At 40.1% G+C, this 24,945-nt stretch overlaps 2 protein-coding genes and 1 pseudogene across 2 annotated transcripts; 1 reads left to right on the top strand and 2 right to left on the bottom strand.

The window, feature by feature from the left end:
- Positions 4,082-5,020, top strand: OR7H5P (olfactory receptor family 7 subfamily H member 5, pseudogene; annotated as a pseudogene).
- Positions 10,970-11,899, bottom strand: OR7E154 (olfactory receptor family 7 subfamily E member 154). Its single transcript, NM_001388673.1, has one exon. The coding sequence runs from the start codon at positions 11,897-11,899 to the stop codon at positions 10,970-10,972; it is 930 nt and encodes a 309-aa protein (NP_001375602.1).
- A 9,299-nt stretch (positions 11,900-21,198) lies between these two features.
- OR7E181 (olfactory receptor family 7 subfamily E member 181) lies at positions 21,199-22,236 on the bottom strand. Its single transcript, XM_038565382.1, has one exon. The coding sequence runs from the start codon at positions 22,234-22,236 to the stop codon at positions 21,199-21,201; it is 1,038 nt and encodes a 345-aa protein (XP_038421310.1).
- Between the last annotated feature and the right edge of the window lie 2,709 nt (positions 22,237-24,945).

Below are 24,945 nucleotides of genomic sequence, written 5' to 3'. Positions count from 1 at the left end.
GCTAACACTTAGCCTGTTCCAAAGAAGCCCTTCTTGGACTAGACACTAGAAACAGAATAGAAACATAGGACAAACGTGCATTTGATGCATGAGGAAAGTATACATGACAGATGGTTGTATCCTCCACCTCTAATTTCTAACCTCTGGTCCTAAGATAAAATGTTTCTGAAGTGTGAGAAACTCTTTTTAAAAATGAATGCTGTTATTCATTATTTCATAGCCCATTTGAATCGTAATCCAGCCTCTGTAGGAAATGAAATTGTTTTGCTTGATTATAATGTCCTTGATGACATTAACATGCACAGCACACTCCAGGAAATACCCAGAATTGTGGGTATTTCCTGTGCACTCTCTGATAGTCTGCTTAATAAAACAGATTGGAATGCAAGAGAGTAAGCTACACTTATTAGAAGTCAAGGGAATCTTTTGCAAACTATCGTACTTTATTTATTTATTATTTAAGATTTTGCTTATTTATTCATAGAGACAGAGAGAGGCAGAGACACAAGCAGAGGGAGAAACAGGCCCCATACAGGAAGCCCGACATAGGACTCAATCCTGGGTCTCCAGGATCACACCCCAAGCTGTAGGTGGCGCTAAACTGCTGCACCACCAGGGCTGCCCCAAACTATCATACTTTAAAGATGAGTCATGACCATTTGCTTAGAAAACCTCTCACCAGAAGCCAGCAGAGATCATTCAAACTACTCACCCCCTTAATGGTCAGAACAAAGGTGTTTATTTGTAGTTAAACAATTTGCCTCTGATCTGATCATTTTTATCATTCCAGGGACACTCTGTGCTTTGGGATTTTTGTGGGTTTTCTTTTTTTGAGATAAAATTGGCATGTAAAATTTTATTAGTTTCAGGTGTACAACATGATTCAATATATTGCACATATAAGGGTGCCTGGGTGGCTCAGTCAGTTAAACATCTGCCTTTGGCTCAGGTCATAATCCCAGGATCTTGGGATCAAGCCACAAGTATGACTCCCTGCTCTGTCAAGAAGGCTGCCTCTCTCTCCCCCTCTGCCAATTCCCCCCTACCTATGTTCACTCTCTCTCTGTCAAATAAAGTCTTTAAAACTAAATAAATAAATATATATATATTGCACATATAATATTCGACATATTATAAGTCAATAAGTCTAGTTGACATCTGCCATCATACATAGTTACAGAAATTGTTTTCTTGTGGAAAATGTTTAAGATCTCTTTTCTTAGGAATTTTCAAATACCCCATACCGTATTATTAATTATATTCATGCCACACATTACACTCCATGACTTGCTTGTTTTATAACTAGAAGTTAGTGCTTTTGACCTCCCTTCACCCATTTTGGCCACCTCCTCCCTGCTACTTGGTTTTTATATCTAAGAAGACTGACAGGGATAACAGCCAATGGTGGCTTTTTTTCCTTTGTAGGTAGGGGTATTACAGAATAGTACATGTTCGAAAATACTTCTAACAAGGCAAAGCACAACACTGAAGATCATTTTATGATTTTATGCTGTTCGGCATACTGGGTTATAGGATCCATTCCTCTCTGTTTGGGTATAGGACCCTCAGGACCTGGAGTAGAGAGAGTAGGAAAGTGGACCTCAGATGAGTTCTCCCATCTTCCCAGCTTCATTTGAATCACCACCTTAATGTGAGTGCTGCATCTGATTCTCATCTTTTTTGGGCTCATGTGTCAATATCCTGGTTTAATTTCTATCTTGCCCAGTATTTAATGAGCACCATTGAGGATATGACTCAAATTCTTTATATATATATATATATATATATATATATATATATTATTGGAGTTCAATTTGCCAACATATAGTGTAACACCCAGTACTCATCCCATCAAGTGCCCCCCTCAGTGCCCATCACCCAGTCACCCCATCCACCCGCCCACCTCCCTTTCCACTAACCCTTGTTTGTTTCCCAGAGTTAGGAGTCTCTCATGTTCTGTCACCTTCACTGATATTCCCCACTCATTTTCTCTCCTTCCCCTTTATTCCCTTTCACTATTTTTTATATTCCCCAAATGAATGAGACCATATAATGTTTGTCCTTCTCCAATTGACTTCTTTCACTCAGCATAATACCCTCCAGTTCCACCCACGTTGAAGCAAATGGTGGGTATTTGTCGTTTCTAATGGCTGAGGAATATTCCATTGTATACATGGACCACATCTTCTTTATCCATTCATCTTTCGATGGACACCGAGGCTCCTTCCACAGTTTGGCTATTGTGGACATTGCTGCTAGAAACATCGGGGGGCAGGTGTCCCGGCGTTTCATTGCATCTGTATCTTTGGGATAAATTCTCAGCAGGGCAATTGCTGGGTCGTAGGGCAGCTCTATTTTTAACTCTTTGAGGAACCTCCACACAGTTTTCCAGAGTGGCTGCACCAGCTCACATTCCCACCAACAGTGCAAGAGGGTTCCCCTTTCTCCATATCTTCTCCAACATTTGTTGTTTCCTGTCTTGTCAATTTTCCCCATTCTCACTAGTGTGAGGTGGTATCTCATTGTGGTTTTGATTTGTATTTCCCTGATGGCAAGTGACGCGGAGCTTGCCAACAAGTGACATGTACTTGTTGGCCATGTCTATGTCTTTCTCTGTGAGATTTCTGTTCATGTCTTTTGCCCATTTCATGATTGGATTGGTTGTTTCTTTGATGTTGAGTGTAAGAAGTTCTTTATAGATCTTGGATACTAGTCCTTTATCTGATAGGCTATTTGCAAATGTCTTATCCCATTCTGTAGGTTGTCTTTGAGTTTTGTTGACTGTTTCTTTTGCTGTGCAGAAGCTTTTTACCTTGATTAAGTCTCAATAGTTCATTTTTGCTTTTGTTTCTCTTGCCTTCATGGATGTATCTTGCAAGAAGTTGCTGTGGCCAAGCTCAAAAAGGGTGTTGCCTGTGTTCTCCTCTAGGATTTTGATGGAATCTTGTTTCACATTTATATCTTTCATCCATTTTGAGTTCATCTTTGTGTATGGTGAAAGAGAGTGGTCTAGTTTCATTCTTCTGCATGTGGATGTCCAATTTTCCCAGCACCATGTATTGAAGAGACTGTCCTTTTTCCAATGGATAGTCTTTCCTGCTTTGTCAAATATTAGTTAGCCATGGAGTTGAGGGCCCATTTCTGGGTTCTCTATTCTGTTCCATTGATCTATGTGTCTGTTTTTGTGCCAGTACCACACTGTCTTGATGACCACAGCTTTGTAGTGTGGAATCAGAAAAGACCCCGAATAGCCAGGGGAATATTGAAAAAGAAAACCAGAGCCAAGGGCATCACAATGCCAGATTTCAAGTTGTACTACAAAGCTGTGATCATCAAAACTCCTTTTGTGACTTTGGAGTGTTTTGTCTTATGATACTGAAATGGCTGAAACCTTGATATCCTCATTTTCCTTAGACAATTTCACCAATTCCTTAACTTCACAGATAAAGGGCGTTTTGTCAAGTAACCAATGTCTAGGAAGCATCTCTCCCTGTCCCTGCAGGATGTTGATGGCCCCTAGTACACTAACCATTAAGAATTTGTTCATGTGTTTTATTATTTGGTAAAAACATTTTCTTTTTCTTCCTTTCTTTTTTCTTGAGGAGTAAACTTACATTCTACTGATCCTGAAATAGTCTGTCCAGATATTTGAGATACTCCCAAGTTTTCTCACCTCTGAGATATACTTACCTGTCCCTTTTCTGCATCCCAGACAAGGCAGATAATCCAGATTAAGTTACAAGGTTTCACTGGATCTCATGTTCCACATTTGCGTTAGATTGAGTTTGAGCCATTTTATTGCTAAGGTTCGAAGTTGTTCTTAACTTTTTAGATTTGATGATTCTAAATAAAGAGGATATATGGGTGTCTTAGAGGCCAATGGACAGGGGTTGATCAACATTATTAAATATCTCACGTAATGAATAACAGAATGTTGGATTCCTAAATTTTGTAATGTTAAGGCTTTTATGGCCAATGCTTCACTTCAAGAAATAAAAAAGGTAGAGAGACTCTAGAGTCTATCCAGTGCCTATTTCATATTCATTTCCTGCTTCAATCATCTAGCTGATGAGTTGGCAATATGGAACCAAGAAATCAAACAAGTGTTTCAGAATTTTTACTCCTGGGATTTTCTCAAGACTCAGTGCATCAGCCCATTCTATTTGGGCTATTCTTGTCCATGTACCTGGTCACCGTGCTTGGGAACCTACTCATCATCCTGGCCATCACCTCTGACTCCCACCTCCACACCCCCATGTACTTCTTCCTCTCCAACTTGTCCTTTGCTGACATCAGTTTCACCTCCACCACAGTCCCTAAGATGCTGGTGAACATCCAAACACAGAGCAAATCCATCACCTATGCAGGCTGCATCACCCAGATGTATTTTTTTATGGTTTTTGGAGGCATGGACACTTTCCTCCTTACTGTGATGGCCTATGACCGGTTTGTGGCCATCTGTCACCCCTTGCACTACACAGTCATCATGAATCCACAGCTCTGTGGCCTCCTGGTTCTTGTGTCCTGGTTCATCAGCTTCTCATACTCCCTGATCCAGAGTTTGTTGATGTTGCGGCTGTCTTTCTGCACCAACTGGGTAATTCCACACTTTTACTGTGAACTTGCTCAGGCCCTCACCCTTGCCTGTTCAGACACATTGGTCAATCATATCTTGCAATATATGGTGACTGCCCTTCTTGGCATTGTTCCCTTCTCAGGGATCCTTTTCTCCTATACTCGAATTGCCTCCTCAATCCTGAGAATCCCATCAGCTAATGGGAAGTATAAGTATAAGGCATTTTCCACCTGTGCGTCTCACCTCTCCGTGGTTTCTTTATTCTATGGGACAGGGCTTGGTGTGTATCTCAGTTCTGATGTATCTTCCTGGAGAGGCATGATTGCCTCGGTGATGTACACTGTGGTCACCCCAATGCTGAACCCCTTCATCTACAGCCTACGGAACAGGGACATGAAGAGGGCTCTACAAAAAGTCCTGGGGAGAATACTCTATGTTCAGTGATGGGGACACTAGTCCTGGTTTTTTGAGCTGACAGTGGTAACAGCAGTTGGCTAAAGAAATCCTGCCTCTTAATCACAGTGAGTTTTTCTCTCACCCCTCATTCATAAGTGAATTTGCTCAGAACTACCTTGTGAGTACTTTTCTTATGTACTTTAACCTCTTATGTTGATTGCTCTGTTATCATTTCTACTCTCCATATCCCCTCCTTTTACTTTCCTATTACTACACTGCAGCTTGGATTTCCAGTCCCATGGCCACTTTCAGTACCAATTCAGAATAGTTGCCTGAAATAGTGCATTTTATCAATAACCATTGCTAGTTCTTCTTACTGAGCAAATGTGGTGTGCCAGGCTATGGTAGGTATCTAGAACACAGCAATGAAAGAAAAAAAAAGACAAAAATCTTGGCCCTCATAGAGCATAAACCTAGGATCTCAAAATTTATCTGATCACATTATATGTCCAAACAGAATATACACTGATGGATAAATTATGTATTTGGTTATTATCAAGGTTGAACTTTTCTCCATGTGTTTATTGAATGCATTTCTAAAATAAGCTATAAAAATGTATCACTAGAGATCAAAATACCCCAAGATCCAGACTATCAGAACTGATCAGGCTCTAATACAGTATTTGGTTTAGTTGCCTTGTTTTGCAGGTGAACTTACCAAGGCCCACACCCAAAAGTTCAGACAGTGATAAAATCTGTCTGAAAGGGGACCTTCAAGTGTGATGTCAGGAAAAAGCATCGGATTACAATTCAGGAGAGTAAGAATGGAATCACAGAATTACTACCCTCTATGTATGTGATGCTGGGCAGCTTCAGGTGATGCAGAATATGTTAGGACCAGTGTATCTCTTGATAAATATTTTCATATCTTCTTCACCATAAAGAAACTGGATAATGTGTTAAGTCTTTGGATGGTGGTGTTTCCCGAGACACTGTAGCAGGAAAGGCAAACATAAATACATAAATATTCATTCTGGTAAAGATGAATTACTGCCTACTCCAGGATGGAAGGAGTCTGACAGGATCAACTTTCCATCAAGTGGAGTCCTCAAAGCATATTACCATTTTGAAAAATCACTTTATGGGCTTCCAAAAGGGAGAACCATGCCACTCTTAATCTCTTTCAGGCTTTGCATCTAAAAACAGACTTGGGTCTGGAAACAGAAAAGAATCATGATTTTCAATTGTGGTAGCTGACATCTGATTTTTGCTGACTTGTTTTTGATATTTTGGGTTATCTAAGTCAAACGACAATCTTGATGTCTGCTCATCTAATGGTCTGTTGCCACCACCACAGGTCTCTGACTCATGGGCCCCAGTCACCATTCTGGATTTGTTGCTCAATCATGCATGGTTAATGCTGTTGCTATTTGAGTTTAGAACTCAAGATACTTGTAATTTAGAACTTCTGCTCTTTAGCTAACTGAATCATGTTTTTAAAAAAAAAAAACATGAGAATTATAGAGGTGTCTGGGTTGGTGCTAAGCATCCAACTCTTGCTTCCACTCTTCAAGTCTTGATCTCAGGTCATGAGATCAAGCCCCATGTTACGCTCCATGCTCAATGTGAAGTCTGCTCGAAATTCTCTCTCACTCTCTCTCTGCCCTTCCCACTCATGAGCATGCTCTCTCTCTCTCCAATAAATACATAAATCTTTTAAAAAATCCTTCTGCTTTTTGTTCTGTAGAGTTGAGTTCAATCTCTATCTCTTATTGCAATAGTCTTGAATAAAGTCTTCTTTACCTATTTACTATGTCCAGTGCAATTTTTCTTGGCAACAACTTTCTAGACTTCCTAACAAATTTCCCATCAAAATATTGTTTCAACGAAATTTACTAATGTCTTCTCTGTTTAAGCAAATAATATTGCATCTCACAAAGGACTTCAGGCTGGAAGATGAGCAAAACTCACTTTCTTGATGCATCAGTTTAATTTGGAACAGAATAGCTAAGGCAACTTGGTACAACTGTTACTAAAAATACTCAAAACATGTGAGTTCACTCTGAAGGAAGTGGTAGTAAAAGATGACTAGAGACTAACTTGATGGAGAATTTAGATGGGTGTCAGACAAGACATCTTTAAGTTTTGATGTTTAAGTGGAAAGTTCAGTAAGAAAGGGAAAGAAGCTGAGTGAAGTAAGTCAGTCGGAGAAGGACAAACATTATATGTTCTCATTCATTTGGGGAATATAAATAATAGTGAAAGGGAAAATAAGGGAAGGGAGAAGAAATGTGTGGGAAATATCAGAAAGGGAGACAGAACGTAAAGACTGCTAACTCTGGGAAACGAACTAGGGGTGGTAGAAGGGGAGGAGGGCGGGGGGTGGGAGTGAATGGGTGACGGGCACTGGGTATTATTCTGTATGTTAGTAAATTGAACACCAATAAAAAAAAAAAAAAAAAAAAAAGAAAAAAAAAAAAAAAAAAAAAAAAAAAAAGAAAGGGAAAGAAAATTTTAGGCAGAGAGAATTAAGTGTAATGGTCTGGAGACTGAAACATGGTCTGTTTAAAGAACAATAAGAAAGCCACTATGTCTAGACAAGTGGTTCTCAAACTTAGTGTACAATAGAATCACTCAGTGGGCTGGTTAGAATACAGATGACTGCAAAGATTCTGATTCATCAGGTCTGGAGATGAACCTGAAAATTTGCATTTGCAAGTTCCCAGGTGAAGCTGATGGTGCTGGTCCAGGGACCAGTGAGGGAGCTGGAAAAGAATAGGAGAGACTTACTGAAGGGTCTCATAGACCCTGGCAAAGGGTTCAAATTTTATTCTAGGAGTAAGACAAAGTGATTAGAAGGTTTTAAGCAAAGAAGTCACAAGATTTTGAGTACACCTAAAAAAATCAGTCTGGCTGCCATGTACATGGAGAGAAAGTGAATATTGAGCAGTCATTGGGGACTCTCTTGTAAGAGCAAAAATAATATGTTACTATGAGCTGTTTTTAAAGATTGGGGAAAGCAAATCATATAAAGGAGATGGTGCTATTCAAATGATTGGATTGCTTTGTTATGGACACAGATAAAACAATGATCTAAAATGATAAAACTGGGGGGACCTGAGTGATCTGGACGGGAGTAGTAGGTTTCTCACTTGAAGATCTGAATGTGCTAGATGCTAGATGCTAGTGAATTTTGACAGTGGAAGCAAGAAGAGAGTTAAATAGTATGTCTGTCGGCATGTGGATAAAGCACCTCTCACTAATGGACAAGTGTTGGAATATTTCTGAGTTCTTCAGAAGGCTCCTCTTTCCAGAAGAGCAGGAATAACCTCAGTGTTAAACACTGTGGTCATCCCCATGTGCAATGTCTTCAACAATCCAATGAGCAGAGGAATCTGCATGGCCCTGGTAAAACTTGTAACAAAATAAAGGATGGAGAAGGGGAGACTGTTTATGACTGGGCCATTGGCTCCAGAAATTTGAGGAGTACAACTGTAACAGATGACAAATAAATGATCATTTTTAAGGCATATTTTATTTACATCCCAGGTTTTAATATTTTAAAATAAACTTTTTTAAAGTGTAGTACACAATGAGATATGTATGTTATCTTATTAGTTCAAACTCTGCACTCATTTTTTTATCAAGCATCTCTGAGTTTGGGTTTCTAGATTCATTAAGATTTTCTATTGGGACATCCTTGCTGCCCCCAGGGAGGCATTGAATGAATGCTCCCATTCTTCATCTCCTTTCCTTGAATTTTCCCATTCCTGAGCCCAGCATTGGGTGTATAATTCAAAGAATATTGCAAACCATTGCAACTACCTTGGAACTGTCTTTAAATTTTTCTTAAATGAATTTTATTAGTAACAAGGTGTCCCACATTGAGTGCCTTCTGAAGCAGACTCTTAGACAATGATTAGCACACAGGATGTTTACCAGGCAGTGTTCCTGGAATCAACACCTGGGGAAGGTCAGATGTGTAGTAAGGAATTTGGCTTCACTTAAAGAGAAATATGGACTTTGTCCCAGCTCCCAAGAGGTGACCTTTAAACATTTGAAATTTCCCTAGTGATAAGAGTGATTGGTTATTCATGGAGGGCCTCATGGACTGTATCTGATAGTTTATGCTAACGAAATGACTCAGGATAGGGGTTGGCCATGCCAAAAAGACTAGCCAAGTGATTCAAGGGTTGGAACTTTGGGCAGAGTGATATCAGTCCAACCTCGGGAGGGAGGCTGGAGGTTGAGTTCAACCACACAGGCCATAATTCAATTAATTATATCTATGTAATGAAGCCTCAATAAAATTCTGGACACTGGAGCTCAGGTGAGCAACGTGGTTGGTAACAGTCTTTGAGAATTATCACACATATTGTCATCAGGGAAGGGTAATGGATCTGGACCCCAAGGAGAAAGGATACATATGGGATGTTCCAGATCTTGCATTATGTGTATCTTCCTTTGGCTGAATCTAATTTGTATCTTTTTTTCTATAATAAAACTGCAATCATAAATACACTGCTTCTTGAGTTCTGTGAGTAATTCTAGTGCATTATCAAACCTGAGGCAGTCCTCTCAATTTGAATCATCCCAGTAAATTATGGAATGTGAAAAAATTCCCAAATTTGTATCCAACTGATCTGATGTGAGAGTGGACCTAAGGACCCTTGAACTTGTGGCTGGTGTCAGAGGGGAGGGCAGTCTTGTGGTTTGGCAAATTCTTTGTAGTACAGTCCCTGTGTTGGGCTCTGCACCAGTCATGGAGTTTACTTAAAAATATATACATATAACTGACCAAGATCATTAAGGCATAAAAATGTATTAGATATTTTGGTCCTTAATGTAGAATTTATTTTTTAATTTTTTTATTTGAGTTCAATTTGCCAACATATAGCATAACACCCAGTGCTCATCCCGCCAAGTGCCCCCCTCAGTGCCCACCACCCAGTCACCCCAAACCCCCGCCCACCTCCCTTTCCACTACTCCTTGTTCATTTCCCAGAGTGAGGTCTCTCATGTTTTGTCACCCTCAGTGATATTTTCACTCATTTTCTCTTTTCCCTTTCACTGTTTTTTATATTCCCCAAATGAATGAGACCATATAATGTTTGTCCTTCTCCGATTGACTTATTTCACTCAGCATAATACCCTCCAGTTCCATCCATGTCGAAGCAAATGGTGGGTATTTGTTGTTTCTAATGGCTGAGTAATATTCCATTGTATAGATATACCACATCTTCTTTATCCATTCCTCTTTCGATGGACACTGAGGCTCCTTCCACAGTTTGGCTATTGTGGCCATTGCTGCTATAAACATCGGGGTGCAGGTGTCCTGGCGTTTCATTGCATCTGTATCTTTGGGGTAAATCCCCAGCAGTGCAATTGCTGGGTCATAGGGTAGCTCTATTTTTAACTCTTTGAGGAACCTCCACACAGTTTTCCAGAGTGGCTGCACCAGTTCACATTCCCACCAACAGTGCAAGAGGGTTCCCCTTTCTCCACATCCTCTCGAACATTTGTTGTTTCCTGTCTTGTTCATTTTCCCCATTCTCACTGGTGTGAGGTGGTATCTCATTGTGGTTTTGATTTGTATTTCCCTGATGGCCAGTGATAATGTAGGATTTAGATCCTCCTAACAAATAGGGGAGGGGAGATTATAGGAAAATAGCAAGAAACAGAGAGCTATGATTATTTTGCAAAGATAGAAACAAGACTGCTCATGACCAAGAGTCCTGGGCAATGCATAAAGAAACTAAGATGGGTATATGGATATATGCATAATCCTGCAGGGGCTATGATTTAAGTGGGGAATCCAAAATAATCTCCCAGTTCCATTAGAACCATGCTAGCAGGAAAAATTGTGTAAGTGTAAAGCAGAGATCCATAAAGGTACATATACCATGTGGCTGCAGATTCAGAATTTCTTGTTGTGCACCTTTGATTTGCTGTATTTTCCAGTTCTATGAACCAAAAAGAATAAGATATATGCTGAGATTAAGCTGTTATGCTTATAATCCCCCACAGTGCCCTCTTGATGTCCCTGTTCCTCAGGCTATAGATGAAGGGGTTCAGCATGGGAATGACCACAGTGTACACTACTGAGGCCACTGCATCCTTCCCAGGGGAGGGGGAGATGGATGAACCGAGGTACACTCCAAGGCCTGTTCCATAAAATAAGCAAACAACTGACAGGTGGGAGCCACAGGTGGAGAACGCTTTGTACTTCCCACCTGTGGTTGGGACTCTCAGAATGGAGGAAGCAATTCTACTATAAGAACAAAGGATCCCTGAAAGTGGAATGCCACCAAAAATGGCACCAATAAAATAGATTAGTATGGTGTTGATGGAGGTATAAGAGCAGGCAAGGTGGAGAAGTTGAGGTGCATCACAAAAGAAATGATGAATTTCCACATCTGTGCAGAAGGTAAGTTGTGACACCATCAAACAGTGAATCTGAGATTCCAAAAGGCTGCTGAAAAATGACAACAGGACCAACAAGCCACAGAGGCGTGGGTTCATGATAATTGGGTAGTTCAGGGGGTGACAAATGGCCACAAACCGGTCATAGGCCATCACAGCCAGGAGTAGATTGTCCAAACACCCAAATAGAAAATAAAAGGACATCTGAGTTAGGCAGCCTGCATAAGTGATATATTTGCTGTGTGTTTGAATGTTCACCAGCATCTTTGGGACTGTAGTGGTGCTGAAACCAATGTCAGCCAAGGACAGGTTGGAGAGGAAGAAGTACATGGGGGTGTGGAGGTGGGAGTCAGAGCTGACGGCCAAGATGATGAGCAGGTTCCCAAGCACAGTGACCAGGTACATGGTCAGGAGCAGCCCAAAGAGGAGGGGCTGCAGTTCTGGATCATCTGAGAGGCCCAGGAGGAGGAATTCTGAAACACTTGTTAGATTCTGTGGTTCCATGCAGGTGAGCCACCTCTCAAAAAAGAAGAGGGTATTGAATAAACAAAACAAATGTAGAGACACCTGGCTAAGTGTGCATATTTTGAGGCAAGCAGTTCACAAGTAAAGTATTCACACTTGAGGAGCATACATCCCATTACCTTCAGCAACATTTCTCAATTATAAACTCTTTTTAGAACGCTTTCCTTATTGGTGTCTGGGCTATTCACCTGTTTCTATACATACCCACTATGAGCCAAGAATGTTACAGAAATATATACATATTTAAACATAGATAAACTTAGTTATATTTGCTTCAGAACTCATATTTGTTACCAGTAAAATTTGGATTTCCTTGCTTTCCTTTCATGATCCCATTCCCCTACACTTCAGTTGCCCAAAGGCAAACACTGTCATGGATGTGGTAGGCATATTTTACATAATAATACTATTGGTTTATATTTCATAAATAGTTTTCTTTAAAATTTACATAATACTGTAATAATACATGTATTGTTTCCTGAGTTCTCATTTACCACAGTAATGTGTTTTAAGTGTCTCTATGAAGAATATACGTCTATTTCAAGCACTTCAATGAGGCATAGTCTTTTTTATTTGAGGCATAGTATTATCCAAAAGATGAACTTTGTTTTCTTTTTAATTTCTCATTACAATTTCCCTAATAAAATTCTTGTGCCCACCTCCATATTACACAAGTGAGAATTTCTATAGTATATAGGCATAAAAGATGAAAGAATTATAAAAATCAATATATGTATAATTTTCTATTAATTACCTACATTGGACAACCCCGGGTGGCTCAGCGGTTTAGCACCTGCCTTCAGCCCAGGGCGTGATCCTGGAGTCCTGGGATCGAGTCCCATGTCGGGATCCTTGCATGGAACCTGCTTCTCCCTCTGCCTGTGTCTCTGCCTCTCTCTCTCTCTCTCTCTCTCTCTCTCTCTCTCTCTCTCTCTCTCTGTGTGTCTTAAAAAAAAATTACCTACATTTATTTTCCTAATAGAAAGCATAGTCAAAATCAATTTCACGATTTTATTGTCAGGGTATAGAATCAGAAAGTCTGATGAAGCCTGAAGTCTGTGTTACAATGGTCTTTTCATGATAGATCCATGTGAAAATTCCTATCTTATATCAGGAATAATATTTCCATATCACAGATTTCCAGGATAGGCTGTAAAATGCATTACTGTCCATCGAAAATCCTATGATCTATAATATTCAATCAGTAAAGACCCCTGTAAACCACTTACCCCATTTCCCTAATTCACAGATGAATTCATAAATTCCCAAGAGAAGGAGTTTGTTGCCCTGTTTCTGTTTGCTTATCTGAGGCTAAAGTATATTTGAAAAGGAAGCAATCAGGCTGCCCCTGTGGCTCAGTGGTTTAGCGTCGCCTTCAGTGCAGGGTGTGACCCTGGAGCCCCGGGATCAAGTCCTACATCAGGCTCCCTGCACGGAGCCTGCTTCTCCCTCTGTCTGTGTCTCTGCCTCTCTCTCAGTGTCTCTCTGTGTCTCGTGAATAAATAAATAAGATCTTCAAAAAAGAAAAGGAAGCAATCATTCCACACTGGTGGAGTGCACAGAACCCTGGGATGGAACTAAATGGGATCAGACTAAATGTGGAGTATGTGTCAATGTCTCAATCCCTCTGCTGGTACCCCTCAACTAGAAATGGGGATAACAGCATCCATTTCAAGATACATGTGGCACCAAAAAGAGATTTGCACCTGATAAATATTCAGTCATGATTTTTAAATCAGAATTTTCACTGTTCTTGGAATGGTGGGTTTATTGATGAAATCCTAAGAAAGGTTTAATGACCTTTATTTTGTTATATATCAGAGCGGTAGAAGCCTATCATGTCCCAGGAAATCCATTCAAGAATGGGTGGAAATTGGGGTTCCTGGGTGGCTTGGTTGGTTAAGCAATCGGCTCTTAATTTCAGTTCAGGTCATGATCTCAGAATTGTGGGATCGAGTCTATCTCCCTAACCTCTCCTTCTCTCAAGAAAAAAAAAGTTGGAAATCCAAAAATGTGCCTCAGTGCATGCAATAAGATTTACTTCTCTTCTCTTTTCCTCTCTTTTAATTTTCATCTTTATGACAATCTCCAGTAATTTTTAAATAATTAAACATAGATTCTATTAAGTGGAAAATGATAGGTCTCTTAGAAAATCTGTGGCATAGACACACACAAGCACTGTTTTATCTTTTATGTAGATCTCTGAAACGTCATTGGCAGGAAAAGAAGCACCCAGTGCATGGAAGCCATGCTGTCTATACTCTATTTCTGAGAACCAAAGAAGGGTCTATTCAATATTCAACAGAAATCTCTGCTGTTCTTATAGCCTACTCTGTGCCAAGCAAAGTAAGCCCTGGGAAATCAGAAATAAATGTGATTTAGTTGTTTCTCTCCAAATACTCAGTACCTACCTGTACAAGGACAAAAAAAAAAAAGTTCTCTCAGGACCTAGGGAAAATCGAACCTTCCGATCACAGGATATTTTAATTGGATACATGGTGCTTAGCCTTGATAATAACAACAATAACAACAATAATACCTAAAATTTACCTTGCCTTTATTATATGCATCCCTTACATATTTAGTCACATGTTTAGTGCTTATATTAATCCTTACTCAATGCAGTTGTATAAACCGGCTTAAAGATATTAAGAACTTGCCCAGTGTCATACAGATAAAAAGTAGAGCAGATAAGATTCAAAATTAGTGGGTCTCTGAAGTCAATGCACTGAACTTGTTTGCTTTGTTTCCTTGCACTTCATAGAGTTTGAGCAGAAGTCCAGAGGTCTTTTCCAAAACTGCTACAATTTATATTTGAACAGTTTATTATTTCCTAACTAAGAATGGAATCTAACATCCTGACTATATCTCCCTTAGAGATCAGGGTGAGGAATGGAGGAGGAAATGGAATATGAAGCAAAATCTGAGAGCAGGGTCAGGAAAGAGAGCTGCCCTGGATTGTCGGGAGCTGATTCGTTATGATCTCTACCTTCATCTTGGCCATCTTTTCTATAGTTGACACAGCAGGTGACTGACTGCTCTCTGGTGTCTTCTACCACGAACCCCTCAAAAGAGAAGAGCACAGCGAGTGGAGGTCTCTTGCTGGAGTAACAGGAAAGAGATGTACAAATTGGGTAGGCAGGAGAGAACACTGTCTAAGTGCCCTGTGACCAGTCTCACTGTCTGCATTCAAACCTGATTTCATCCCCTATCTACCCCAGGACCTAATAAAATTTAAAAAGCTTCTGCACAGCAAAGGAAACAATCAACAAAACTAAAAGGCAACCTATGGAATGGGAGAAGATAGTTGCAAAGGACATATCTTTTTTTTTTTTACATTTTTAAAATTTAAATTCAATTTGCCAACGTATAGTATTACACCCAGTGCTCATCCCATTAATTGCCCTCCTCATTGCTCATCACCCAATTACCCTATCCTCCCACCCACCTCCCCTTCCGGAAAGGACATATCTGATAAAGCATTAATATCCAAAATATACAAAGAATTTCTAAAACTTGGGGCTCCTGGATGGCTCAGTCGGATAAGCATTTGCCTTCAGCTCAGGTCATGATCCCAGAGTCCTGGGATGGAGCCCTGCATCAGGCTTCCTGCTCAGTGGGGGGTCTGCTTCTCCATCTCCACCTGCCTCTCCCCTAGCTTATGCTTTCTCTGGCTCTCTCTCTCTCTCAAATAAAATCTTTTAAAAACAAAGAACTTATAAAACTCCACATCCAAAAAACAAATAATCCAATTAAAATATGAGCAGAAGGGATCCCTGGGTGGCGCAGCGGTTTAGCGCCTGCCTTTGGCCCAGGGGCGATCCTGGAGACCCGGGATCGAATCCCACGTCAGGTTCCCTGTGCATGGAGCCTGCTTCTCCCTCTGTCTGTGTCTCTGCCTCTCTCTCTCTCTGTGTGACTATCATAAAAAAAAATATGAGAAGACATGAATAGACATTTTTCCAAAGAAGACATACAGATGGCCAACAGACATTTGAAAAGATGCTCAACACCACTCATCATCAGGGATGCAAATCCAAACTACAATGAGGTATCACCTCACCTGTCAGAATGTCTAAAATCAACAACACAAGAAACAACTAGTGTTGGTGAGGATGTGGAGAAAAAGGAACGCTCATGCTCTGTTGGTGGGAACTCAAACTGGTGCAGCCACTGTGGAAAACAGTGTGGAGGTTCCTCAGAAAGTTAAAAATAGAACTACCCTATGTATGATCCAGCAAGTGCTTTACTAGGTATTTACCCAAAGGATACAAAATTACTGATTCAAAGGACTATATGCAGCCCAAATTTATAGCAGCATTATCAACAATAGCCAAACTATGGAAAGAGCCCAAATGTCCATCAACTGATAAATGGATAAGGAAGATGTGATCTATATATACAGTGGAATATTAGCCATAAAAGGAATGAAATCTTGCCATTTGCAATGACATGGATGGAGCTAGAGAGTATTATGACAAACAAGACAAATCAGTCAGAAAAAAATAAATACCATATGATTTCACTCATATGTGAAATTTAAGAAACAAAACAAAATAACAAATGGGGAAAAAGAGAGAGGAAAACCAGGAAATAGGTTAACTATAGAATACAAATTGATGCTTACCAGAGAGGAGATGAGTAGGGTGATGGGTGAAATAGGGGATGGGGATTAAGGAGTGCACTTGTCCTGATGAGCACTGGGAAGCACTGTATGGAAGTATTGAATCACAATATTGTACAACTGAAACTAATAGTACGCTGTATGTTAACTAACTAGAACTTAAACAAAAAATTTTGGGGGGACACCTGGGTGGCTCAGTGATTGAGCATCTGCCTTCAGCTCAGGGCATGATCCTGGGGTCTTGGGATCGAGTTCTGCTTCGGAAGTCTGCTTCTCCATCCGCCTATGTCTCAGCCTCTCTCTGTGTCTCTCATGAATAAGTAAATAAAATCTTTTTAAAAAACACCTTTTTAAAAAAAGGGTTGAAGACAAAAAATAAAATCAGGTGAAAAAAATATTGTGCTCCTATCCTTAACTCGGAGATGATGATAATACATGTTGCTGTCTTTCAGGGGTGGTAATGTGGATAAAAGGTAGCAAGCTAAATAGAAAATTTATGTGTCTGGCACTTGGAGTCCCAAGATAAAAGTTTGTACCATTGTGGTTACTGATATTTCTATCATCACCATCATCATCACCTTCATGATCATTTGGAGGATTTAGGGGACAGTTAAGAAGAACCCATTTCCTGCTCTGATGGGGAATATGCCCAAGGGAAATAGAACTAGTATGGGACAAAAGTAGAAATCTAAATAAGAGTTCTAGGATTCCCACCAGAACCAACAACATTAGGTCTTTATAGGGCTGTGAGCTGATTCTTTGCATTTTGGTCCCCTCCTTTCTGGCTATCCCAACTGTCCCAGTGGTCTTGAGGAGGAGGAAACAAAGTTCTCCCAGTCTCTCCTGACATACTTGCTACTCAGTGGGATGTATTGTGTCTCTGCTGGAGCAGGACTGAGGAAGACAGATCAGGCTGCCTGTCCCCTACCTGGAGCTGGATGAGGACAGAGGCTTTGTTTCCAGGACTGGCAGGAAGACAAATGCAAGTATGTGTCCCCTGGAGCAGACAACTCTGCGAAGAGGAGACGCATGTATGGAGACCACTGAACTGGAACTGGCAACTAAAAGGCTGGAAAGCACAGGCTGATTGTTTACCGTTGCTTGGCCTTGAGGGCTCGAATTATGGTACATAATTAGCCAGATTGGTCCGCATTCTCCCAGTCCCCAAAGATTTGCTGTTACTAGTGGAAAAGGAAAAAAAGAAAAGTGAATGTACCAGAGGGGGTGGTATCTAGACCTGTCATCTTCTCAGGAAGAAGTAACCTCTACTCCTCACTTCTGACTTCCAAGTTACCTACCTCATTGTAAAATTCAGACACATTTGTTTTTCAACTACAGAAAGCAACATATGACTTTAATATCTGTAAAGCCATTGACTTAATCATGTAATTTAGAGAAAATTAGGTCTTTTATACCAAGAATCTTATAAAATTTCTATTTTCTCAGTTAAAATTTATGTCTCTAAGGAGAACTTTCTAATTTTCTTTCTATAGTCCTTGTTTGGGTTTTAGAATTTTATGCATTGGAGACATATCTTTTTTGCTGTTTTGAAAGACAGCCCAGGTTCTAATTTTTCTGTCTAGTGATGAATTTTATTATATTAGACAATTATTTATTTTTACATATTTTCTTTACATATTTATATTTACATGTTTTACACATTTATCTGCTGACTTAAGACTTGGCTTAAATACTTCAGGGGTTCTCAGAGATCTCTACATTCAAAATGTGGGTCAGGGATGTAATCATCTCAAGGCTTGACTGGAAGACAAACTCAAAGCTTGATTTCTCATTAACTGATATGAAGAAAATTTCAATATTTACCCAATTAAATTGGGTATGAAAGAAATTGTGTTAATTATGCGTGTGGGCATAAATAACATAGGAAAATTTTAGAGAGCCCAAATGACCAAATGACAGGAGTATAGAGAAGGATCAGAGGAGGTGGGAGTGTTGAGATGTTTTAGAATGCTTGAACAGGAGGAAAATCTAGTATTAAACTGAAGTCACGGAACACCTGGGTGTCTCAGTGGTTTAGTGCTTGCCTTTGGTGCAGGGTGTGATCCTGGAGTCCCAGGATTAAGTCCCATTGGGCTCCCTGCATGGAGCCTGCTTCTCCCTCTGCCTATGTCTCTCTCTCTCTCTCTCTCTCTCTCTCTCTCTCTCGTCTCTCATGAATAAATAAATAAAATCTTTAAAAAAAATAAACCAAAGTCATTTTGGAGCAGAAAGAACCAATCCAATACGAGGTTCATTGTCAGTGAAGTTGGTAGGCCATTTGACTTAGTATAAAGGCAGAGCAAATTGAACTAGCTATTAGGCAGCTTTTCAAAATGCACAGATTGCTACTTCAGAAATTATATGTAGCATCTATAAAGGAAATATTGATATGTATATGGGTTCCTGGGTGTGTAGCAGCAGACAGAAGGACCCAAAGTCAGATTGATCATGATAGAAGAGAAGGAACCATGGTGACAAAGTGGAATCCTAATGAGATGGTTACTAGTAAAAGAAAGATCTCCCCTTTGCTGAGGACATGGTCCTTTGCTACCCCTGAGTAATAAAAATGAAGATAGAGTTAAATTTATCCATAACTTAGGTGACTTAACAATCTACAGGCACAATAGAACCACACAGCCACCAGAAATTTCACCACTACTTGAAACATCAACTGTATCTCCTTGACTAAGATATATCATTACAAACACCTTTTTAACCTGAGCTCACTTTGCAATCTCCCCCCATTGCATCCCACAACGTAGCTTTATTCCCCATATTATGATTTATCAGTCAGAATTCAGTCAAGAAAAGAGAAACCACACTACTTACTTTAATGAAGGTAATTTTAGTACAGGTAGGAGTAAATGCTTATTGAAAAGTGAAAGGCACAGAAGGAAAAATGTGGTAACAGAGCCATAGTTGCAGGATATAGTGACAACACCATGGGCTAAGAGGTATGGGGAACAAAATTGGACATTAGTGCATGTGATCTTTATTACCATTATTAAAGAAAAGCCAGGTGGAAAATCAGAGCAATGGTTTAAGGATTCCCAGCCCCAACCACAGCATCACAATTTAAAGTATAGAAAGGTAAGTTTGGAGCAGAAAACAATAGCTTATTATTCAGCACAGTGAACCAGCTGTAGAGTGTGGAGGGAGAAGATAAGTAAAAAAAATATTACCTAGAATATGAGGGGGAAAACCACATTTGCTACTGCTATGGAATACTCTTTCATGTCTCCTCCTTTTTGATCTCTGATCACTTTGAGATGTTCAGGGTCTGAACCTGAACACTAAAAGACCCAACAAATGCAAGTTATCTTTGAATGAAAGGTCTGACAAAATTCAATAGTCCTCCACCTTAGCTGCTCATTAGACCCACCTGGAGTGCTGGTAAAAAACTTCACGTTCTTTTTACTCTCAAGTCCAATTGAATCTTAATCTGTGGTGGTGGGACTCAGGCATGAGGATTTTTAAAGTGTATCAGATGCTTCAAACATGAAGCCAAGGTTGAGGAAAAGTGACATACATTCTCCCATACAACCTGCATCAATAGATTTGATCAAAGGCAAAATTTTATGGGAGATAGACATGACAATGAAAATGGGTGAGAATTGTGCATACATTTTATTCTTTTTTGTAAATTTATTTTTTATAGGTGTTTAATTTGCCAACATATAGAATAACACCCCCCCAAAAAAAATAACACCCAGTGCTCATCCCATCAAGTGCCTCCCTCAGTGCCCGTTACCCAGTCACCCCCACCCCCTGCCCACCTCCCCTTCCCCCACCCCTAGTTCGTTTCCCAGAGTTAGGAGTCTCTCATGTTCTGTCTCCCTTTCTGATACTCATTTTTTCTCCTTTCCCCTTTACTCCCTGTTACTATGTTTTATATTCCCCAAAAGAATGAGACCATATAATGTTTGGCCTTCTCCGATTGACTTCTTTCACTCAGCATAATACCCTCCAGTTCCATCCACGTCGAAGCAAATGGTGGGTATTATGTCATTTCTAATGGCTGAGTAATATTCCATTGTATACATAAACCACATCTTCTTTATCCATTCATCTTTCGATGGAAGCCGAGGCTCCTTCCACATTTTAGTATTTTTTTAATTATTTATTTATTTATGATAGTCACAGAGAGAGAGAGCGAGAGAGAGGCAGAGACATAGGCAGAGGGAGAAGCAGCTTCCATGCACCGGGAGCCTGATGTGGGATTCGATCCGGGGTCTCCAGGATCGCGCCCTGGGCCAAAGGCAGGCGCTAAACCGCTGCGCCACCCAGGGATCGGGATCTCCTCCTTCCACATTTTAAAAGAGAGTTGTGAATTTCTACAGGATGTCTGGGTCATAGGTGACAAATACAGAAGATTCCATAGGTTTAATAAGATTCAATTGTGCAGTGATTTTGACGTACATAGAGTCCCAGAATACTCCCCTAATTCCATCAAAGATGTGCCAAAATAAATAATATTTAGATGTGACAAATCAAGAGGAATGGAAACCATGAGCTACAAAAATTATGTGACCAAAGGGGCATGCTTGTCAATTCCATATGTTTGTTTTTGCAATTATTTCTGATCAACAGACCTAAAAAAGAGTCCAAGAATTAAGACTGGGCTGTTCTTTTTTTTTTTTTTTTTTTTTTTTTTTTAAGACTGGGCTTTTCTGTTGAGGAGCCTCTGCAAAGCACTCTTGATGTCCTTGTTCCTCAGACTGTAGATGAAGGGATTTAGCATGGGAACAATGAAAGCATACATTACTGAGGCCACTGCATCCTTTCTGGGAGAATGTGAGATAGTAGAACTGAGGTACACCCCAAGACCTGTTCCATAAAATAAGATAACAACTGACAGGTGGGAGCCACAGGTGGAGAAGGCTTTGTACTTCCCACCTGTGGATGGGACTCTCAGAATGGAGGAAACAATTCGTGTGTAAGAGAAAAGGATCCCTGAGACTGGAATACCACCAAAGATGGCACCAAGAAAACACATGAATATTTTAGTGGTGGAAGTATCATTACAGGAAAGCTTGAGGAGCTGAGGAGGGTCACAGAAGAAATGAGGAATTTCCACATTTATGCAGAAGGTAAGTTGTGACATCATGAGGCAGTGCAGCTGAGAGTCCAGAAGGCTGATTAAAAAAGATATCAGAATCAGCAGGCTACAGAGGCGGGGGTTCATGATGACTGGGTAGTGCAGAGGATAACAAATGGCTACAAACCGATCATAGGCCATCACAGTTAAGAGTACACTGTCCAAACATCCAAAAAGATTAAAAAAAGACAACTGAATCAGGCAGCCCACATGGGAGATGACTCTGTTGTGAGTTTCAATGTCCAAAATCACCTTTGGGACTGTGGTAGAAATGAAACCGATGTCAGCCAGGGACAGGATGGAAAGGAAGAAGTACATGGGGGTGTGAAGGCAGGAGTCAGAGCTGACAGCAAGGAGGATCAGTAGATTCCCCAGCATGGTGACCAGATACATGGACAGGAACAGGCTAAAGATTACAGGCTGCAGTTCTGGATCTTCTGAGAACCCCAGGAGGAAGAATTCCAAGACATCTGTTAGATTCTGGGGTTCTGTGTAGCAGAGACAGCTTTTGAGAAATAAATGAGAGTTTAAATAAAGGAAACAAGTATACTGGGATCTGTCAGTGTGTCTATATTTTGAATTCAAGCAATTCATAAATAAAGGATTCACATTTGAGGAAAATTTAGCAAAATTTCTCAGTTGTAGCAACACATTCTTCCTAGAACTCTTTTCTCATCTTTTGGTCCATTCACCTGTTTCTATGTGCATCCACTTTGGAGAGACTGGGAGAAAGAAATTAGAGGGACTAGGATACTCGGAGATTTAAAAATCTATAAACACTCTAATCAGCTCCCTCCTTTAAGGGAAACAAAAGGACTAAGAAATATCCTTTTCCCTTTAAAAATTATTCTAATTAAAAGACACTAATAAGAAGTCAAAAGTACTTTATTTTTTCTTGGGGAGGACCGGGTGGCTCAGTCTGTTAAGTGGCTGCCTTTGGCTCAGGTTAAGGTCTCAGAGTCCTGGGATAAAGCCCTATCTCGGGTTCCCGCTGGGGCAAGAGGGTGCCTGCTTCTCCCTCCTCCTCTCCCTCTCCTTCTCTCTTCTTCTGCCCCTCCTCCTCCGCATGCTGTCTCCCTTTCTCAAATAAATAAATAAAATCTTTTTTTAAAAGTACTTTATTTTATTTAAATGCAGAGAAATTAATTCCCTTGACTTGGACTATTTACAAATACCCTATAAGAACTTTGCAATAAAGTGACTCTATTTTTTGTGTGTGATATTTTATTGCTAACAGAGTTTAAGGCATACTGCTCTCTTTATCCCATCAACCCAACATCTGGGCTAGTTTATAAGAAAACCTGGGTCTTGGGGTGCCTGGGTGGCTCAGCAGTTGAGCGTCTGCCTTTGGTTCTGGGCGTGACCCTGGTCCCAGGATCGAGTCCCACATCTGGCTACCTTCAGGGAGCCTGCTTCTTCCTCTGCCTGTGTTTCTGCCTCTCTCTGTGTGTCTCTCATGAATAAATAAATGAAGTCTTAAAAAAAAAAAAAGAAAACCTGGGTCCTCCAGTTATAAGGTAAATAAGTTCTGGGGATGTGATGTATAGCATGGTAACTATAGTTAATATTGTGTTTCATATTTGAAAGCTACCAAGAATAGATCTTAAAAGTTCTCATTATAAGAAAAAAATTTTTAACTATGTATAGTGATGCATATTTGCTAGACTTACGATCATTTTGCAATATGCCTAAATTTTGAATCATTATGTTGTATACCTGCAACTAATATAATGTTATACATCAATTATATTTCAATTTTAAAAAAATCAAGGAAGCAAGCAAGCCTAGGTTCTCCCTCCTTTGGTGACAGTGAAACATTCAAAGCACATATGCAGGAACTCTCATGCTAAACTCACACTGTAAACACAATAAAAAACCCAAGTGAGCCACGTTCCTTGAACTCTTGTGCCATTTCAGACTAGTTTAGAAGGCCAGTTATGCTCTCTCTTCAAGGGAGATCTTCATATGAGGAATAAAACTTTTTATATCTTCTTATATATGTGGCATTCCCAGCCTCAACATCCAAGCCAAATTTTGAATAGATGTCCATCCTATTTCTTCAGTGTCTTATTTGATACAATGAGTGGGGCATGAGACAATGACCATCACCATACAAGGTCTTTCTTCTCTTGCTCTGGCTTGCTCACTGTCCCTGCCGCCTACTGGCAAGCATGAAGTATGCACTCTGGATAGCACTGCACTGTGATGCATTTCTTAAGCCCTTCTGATCCTTTCTTATAGATCTAAATGACTTAATTTGGAAGTTTCAATAATTACTTGGCTGTTAGAGACAAGAGAATGGGATTGGGTCTTTTCTTAATGTGGCCCTGGGTCTTGTGTCTTGGTTCAGACCTGTCTTTGAACGAAGCCGTGACTGACACTAGGGTTTTGTTTTTTTGTTTGTTTTTTTTTTTATCTTTAAACTTAAAATTTTTATTTAAATGCGATTAACATACAGGGTATTATTAGTTTCAGAGGTAGAATTCAGTTATTCATCAATTGCATACAACCCCCAGTCACTAAACTCATATCTTTCATTAGTAACTCTGAACGTGAATGGGCTTAATGACCCCATCAAAAGGCGCAGGGTGTCAGACTGGATAAAAAAGCAGGACCCATCTATTTGCTGTCTACAAGAGACTCATTTTAGACAGAAGGACACCTACAGCCTGAAAATAAAAGGCTGGAAAACCATTTACCATTCAAATGGTCCTCAAAAGAAAGCAGGGGTAGCCATCCTTATATCAGATAAACTAAAATTTACCCCGAAGACTGTAGTGAGAGATGAAGAGGGACTCTATATCATACTTAAAGGATCTATCCAACAAGAGGACTTAACAATCATCAATATATATGCCTGAATGTGGGAGCTGCCAAATATATCAATCAATTAATAACCAAAATTAAGACATACTTAGATAATAAGACACTAGGGTTAAGGAAAGGCTCTTACCCTGACTGACTGTGTGTTTCAACCAGACATTGACCTCTAAGGGTGCTTAGGGGAAATAATATACCCAGTACAAGATCTAGGTCCATTGGGTGGTTGCTCATGAAGGAATGTCATTGGAGGGGAGGAAGAAGGAGACAGAGACTGAGAAATAGGGAGGGAAGAAAAAGAAGAAGAAAAGCAGTCATCATGTGTCTTGCTGAGGTCTATACCCCTAAAACCAGGCTAGGACCTTTCAATACATCTGCTGCTCCTGCTATCCACATCTTTGTTGCAACAAAGATCCAAATCATCAGGGTTATATAGAGAGAAACATCCATAGCTCCCCACCCCCACCCTGTAGCACAGTAAAG

This window comes from Canis lupus, chromosome 20 (genome assembly GCF_011100685.1).
Source record: "Canis lupus familiaris isolate Mischka breed German Shepherd chromosome 20, alternate assembly UU_Cfam_GSD_1.0, whole genome shotgun sequence".
NCBI classification, from domain to species: Eukaryota; Metazoa; Chordata; class Mammalia; order Carnivora; family Canidae; genus Canis; species Canis lupus.
Note: the sequence above shows the minus strand (reverse complement) of the source record. Positions and strands in the feature narration are given on the sequence as shown.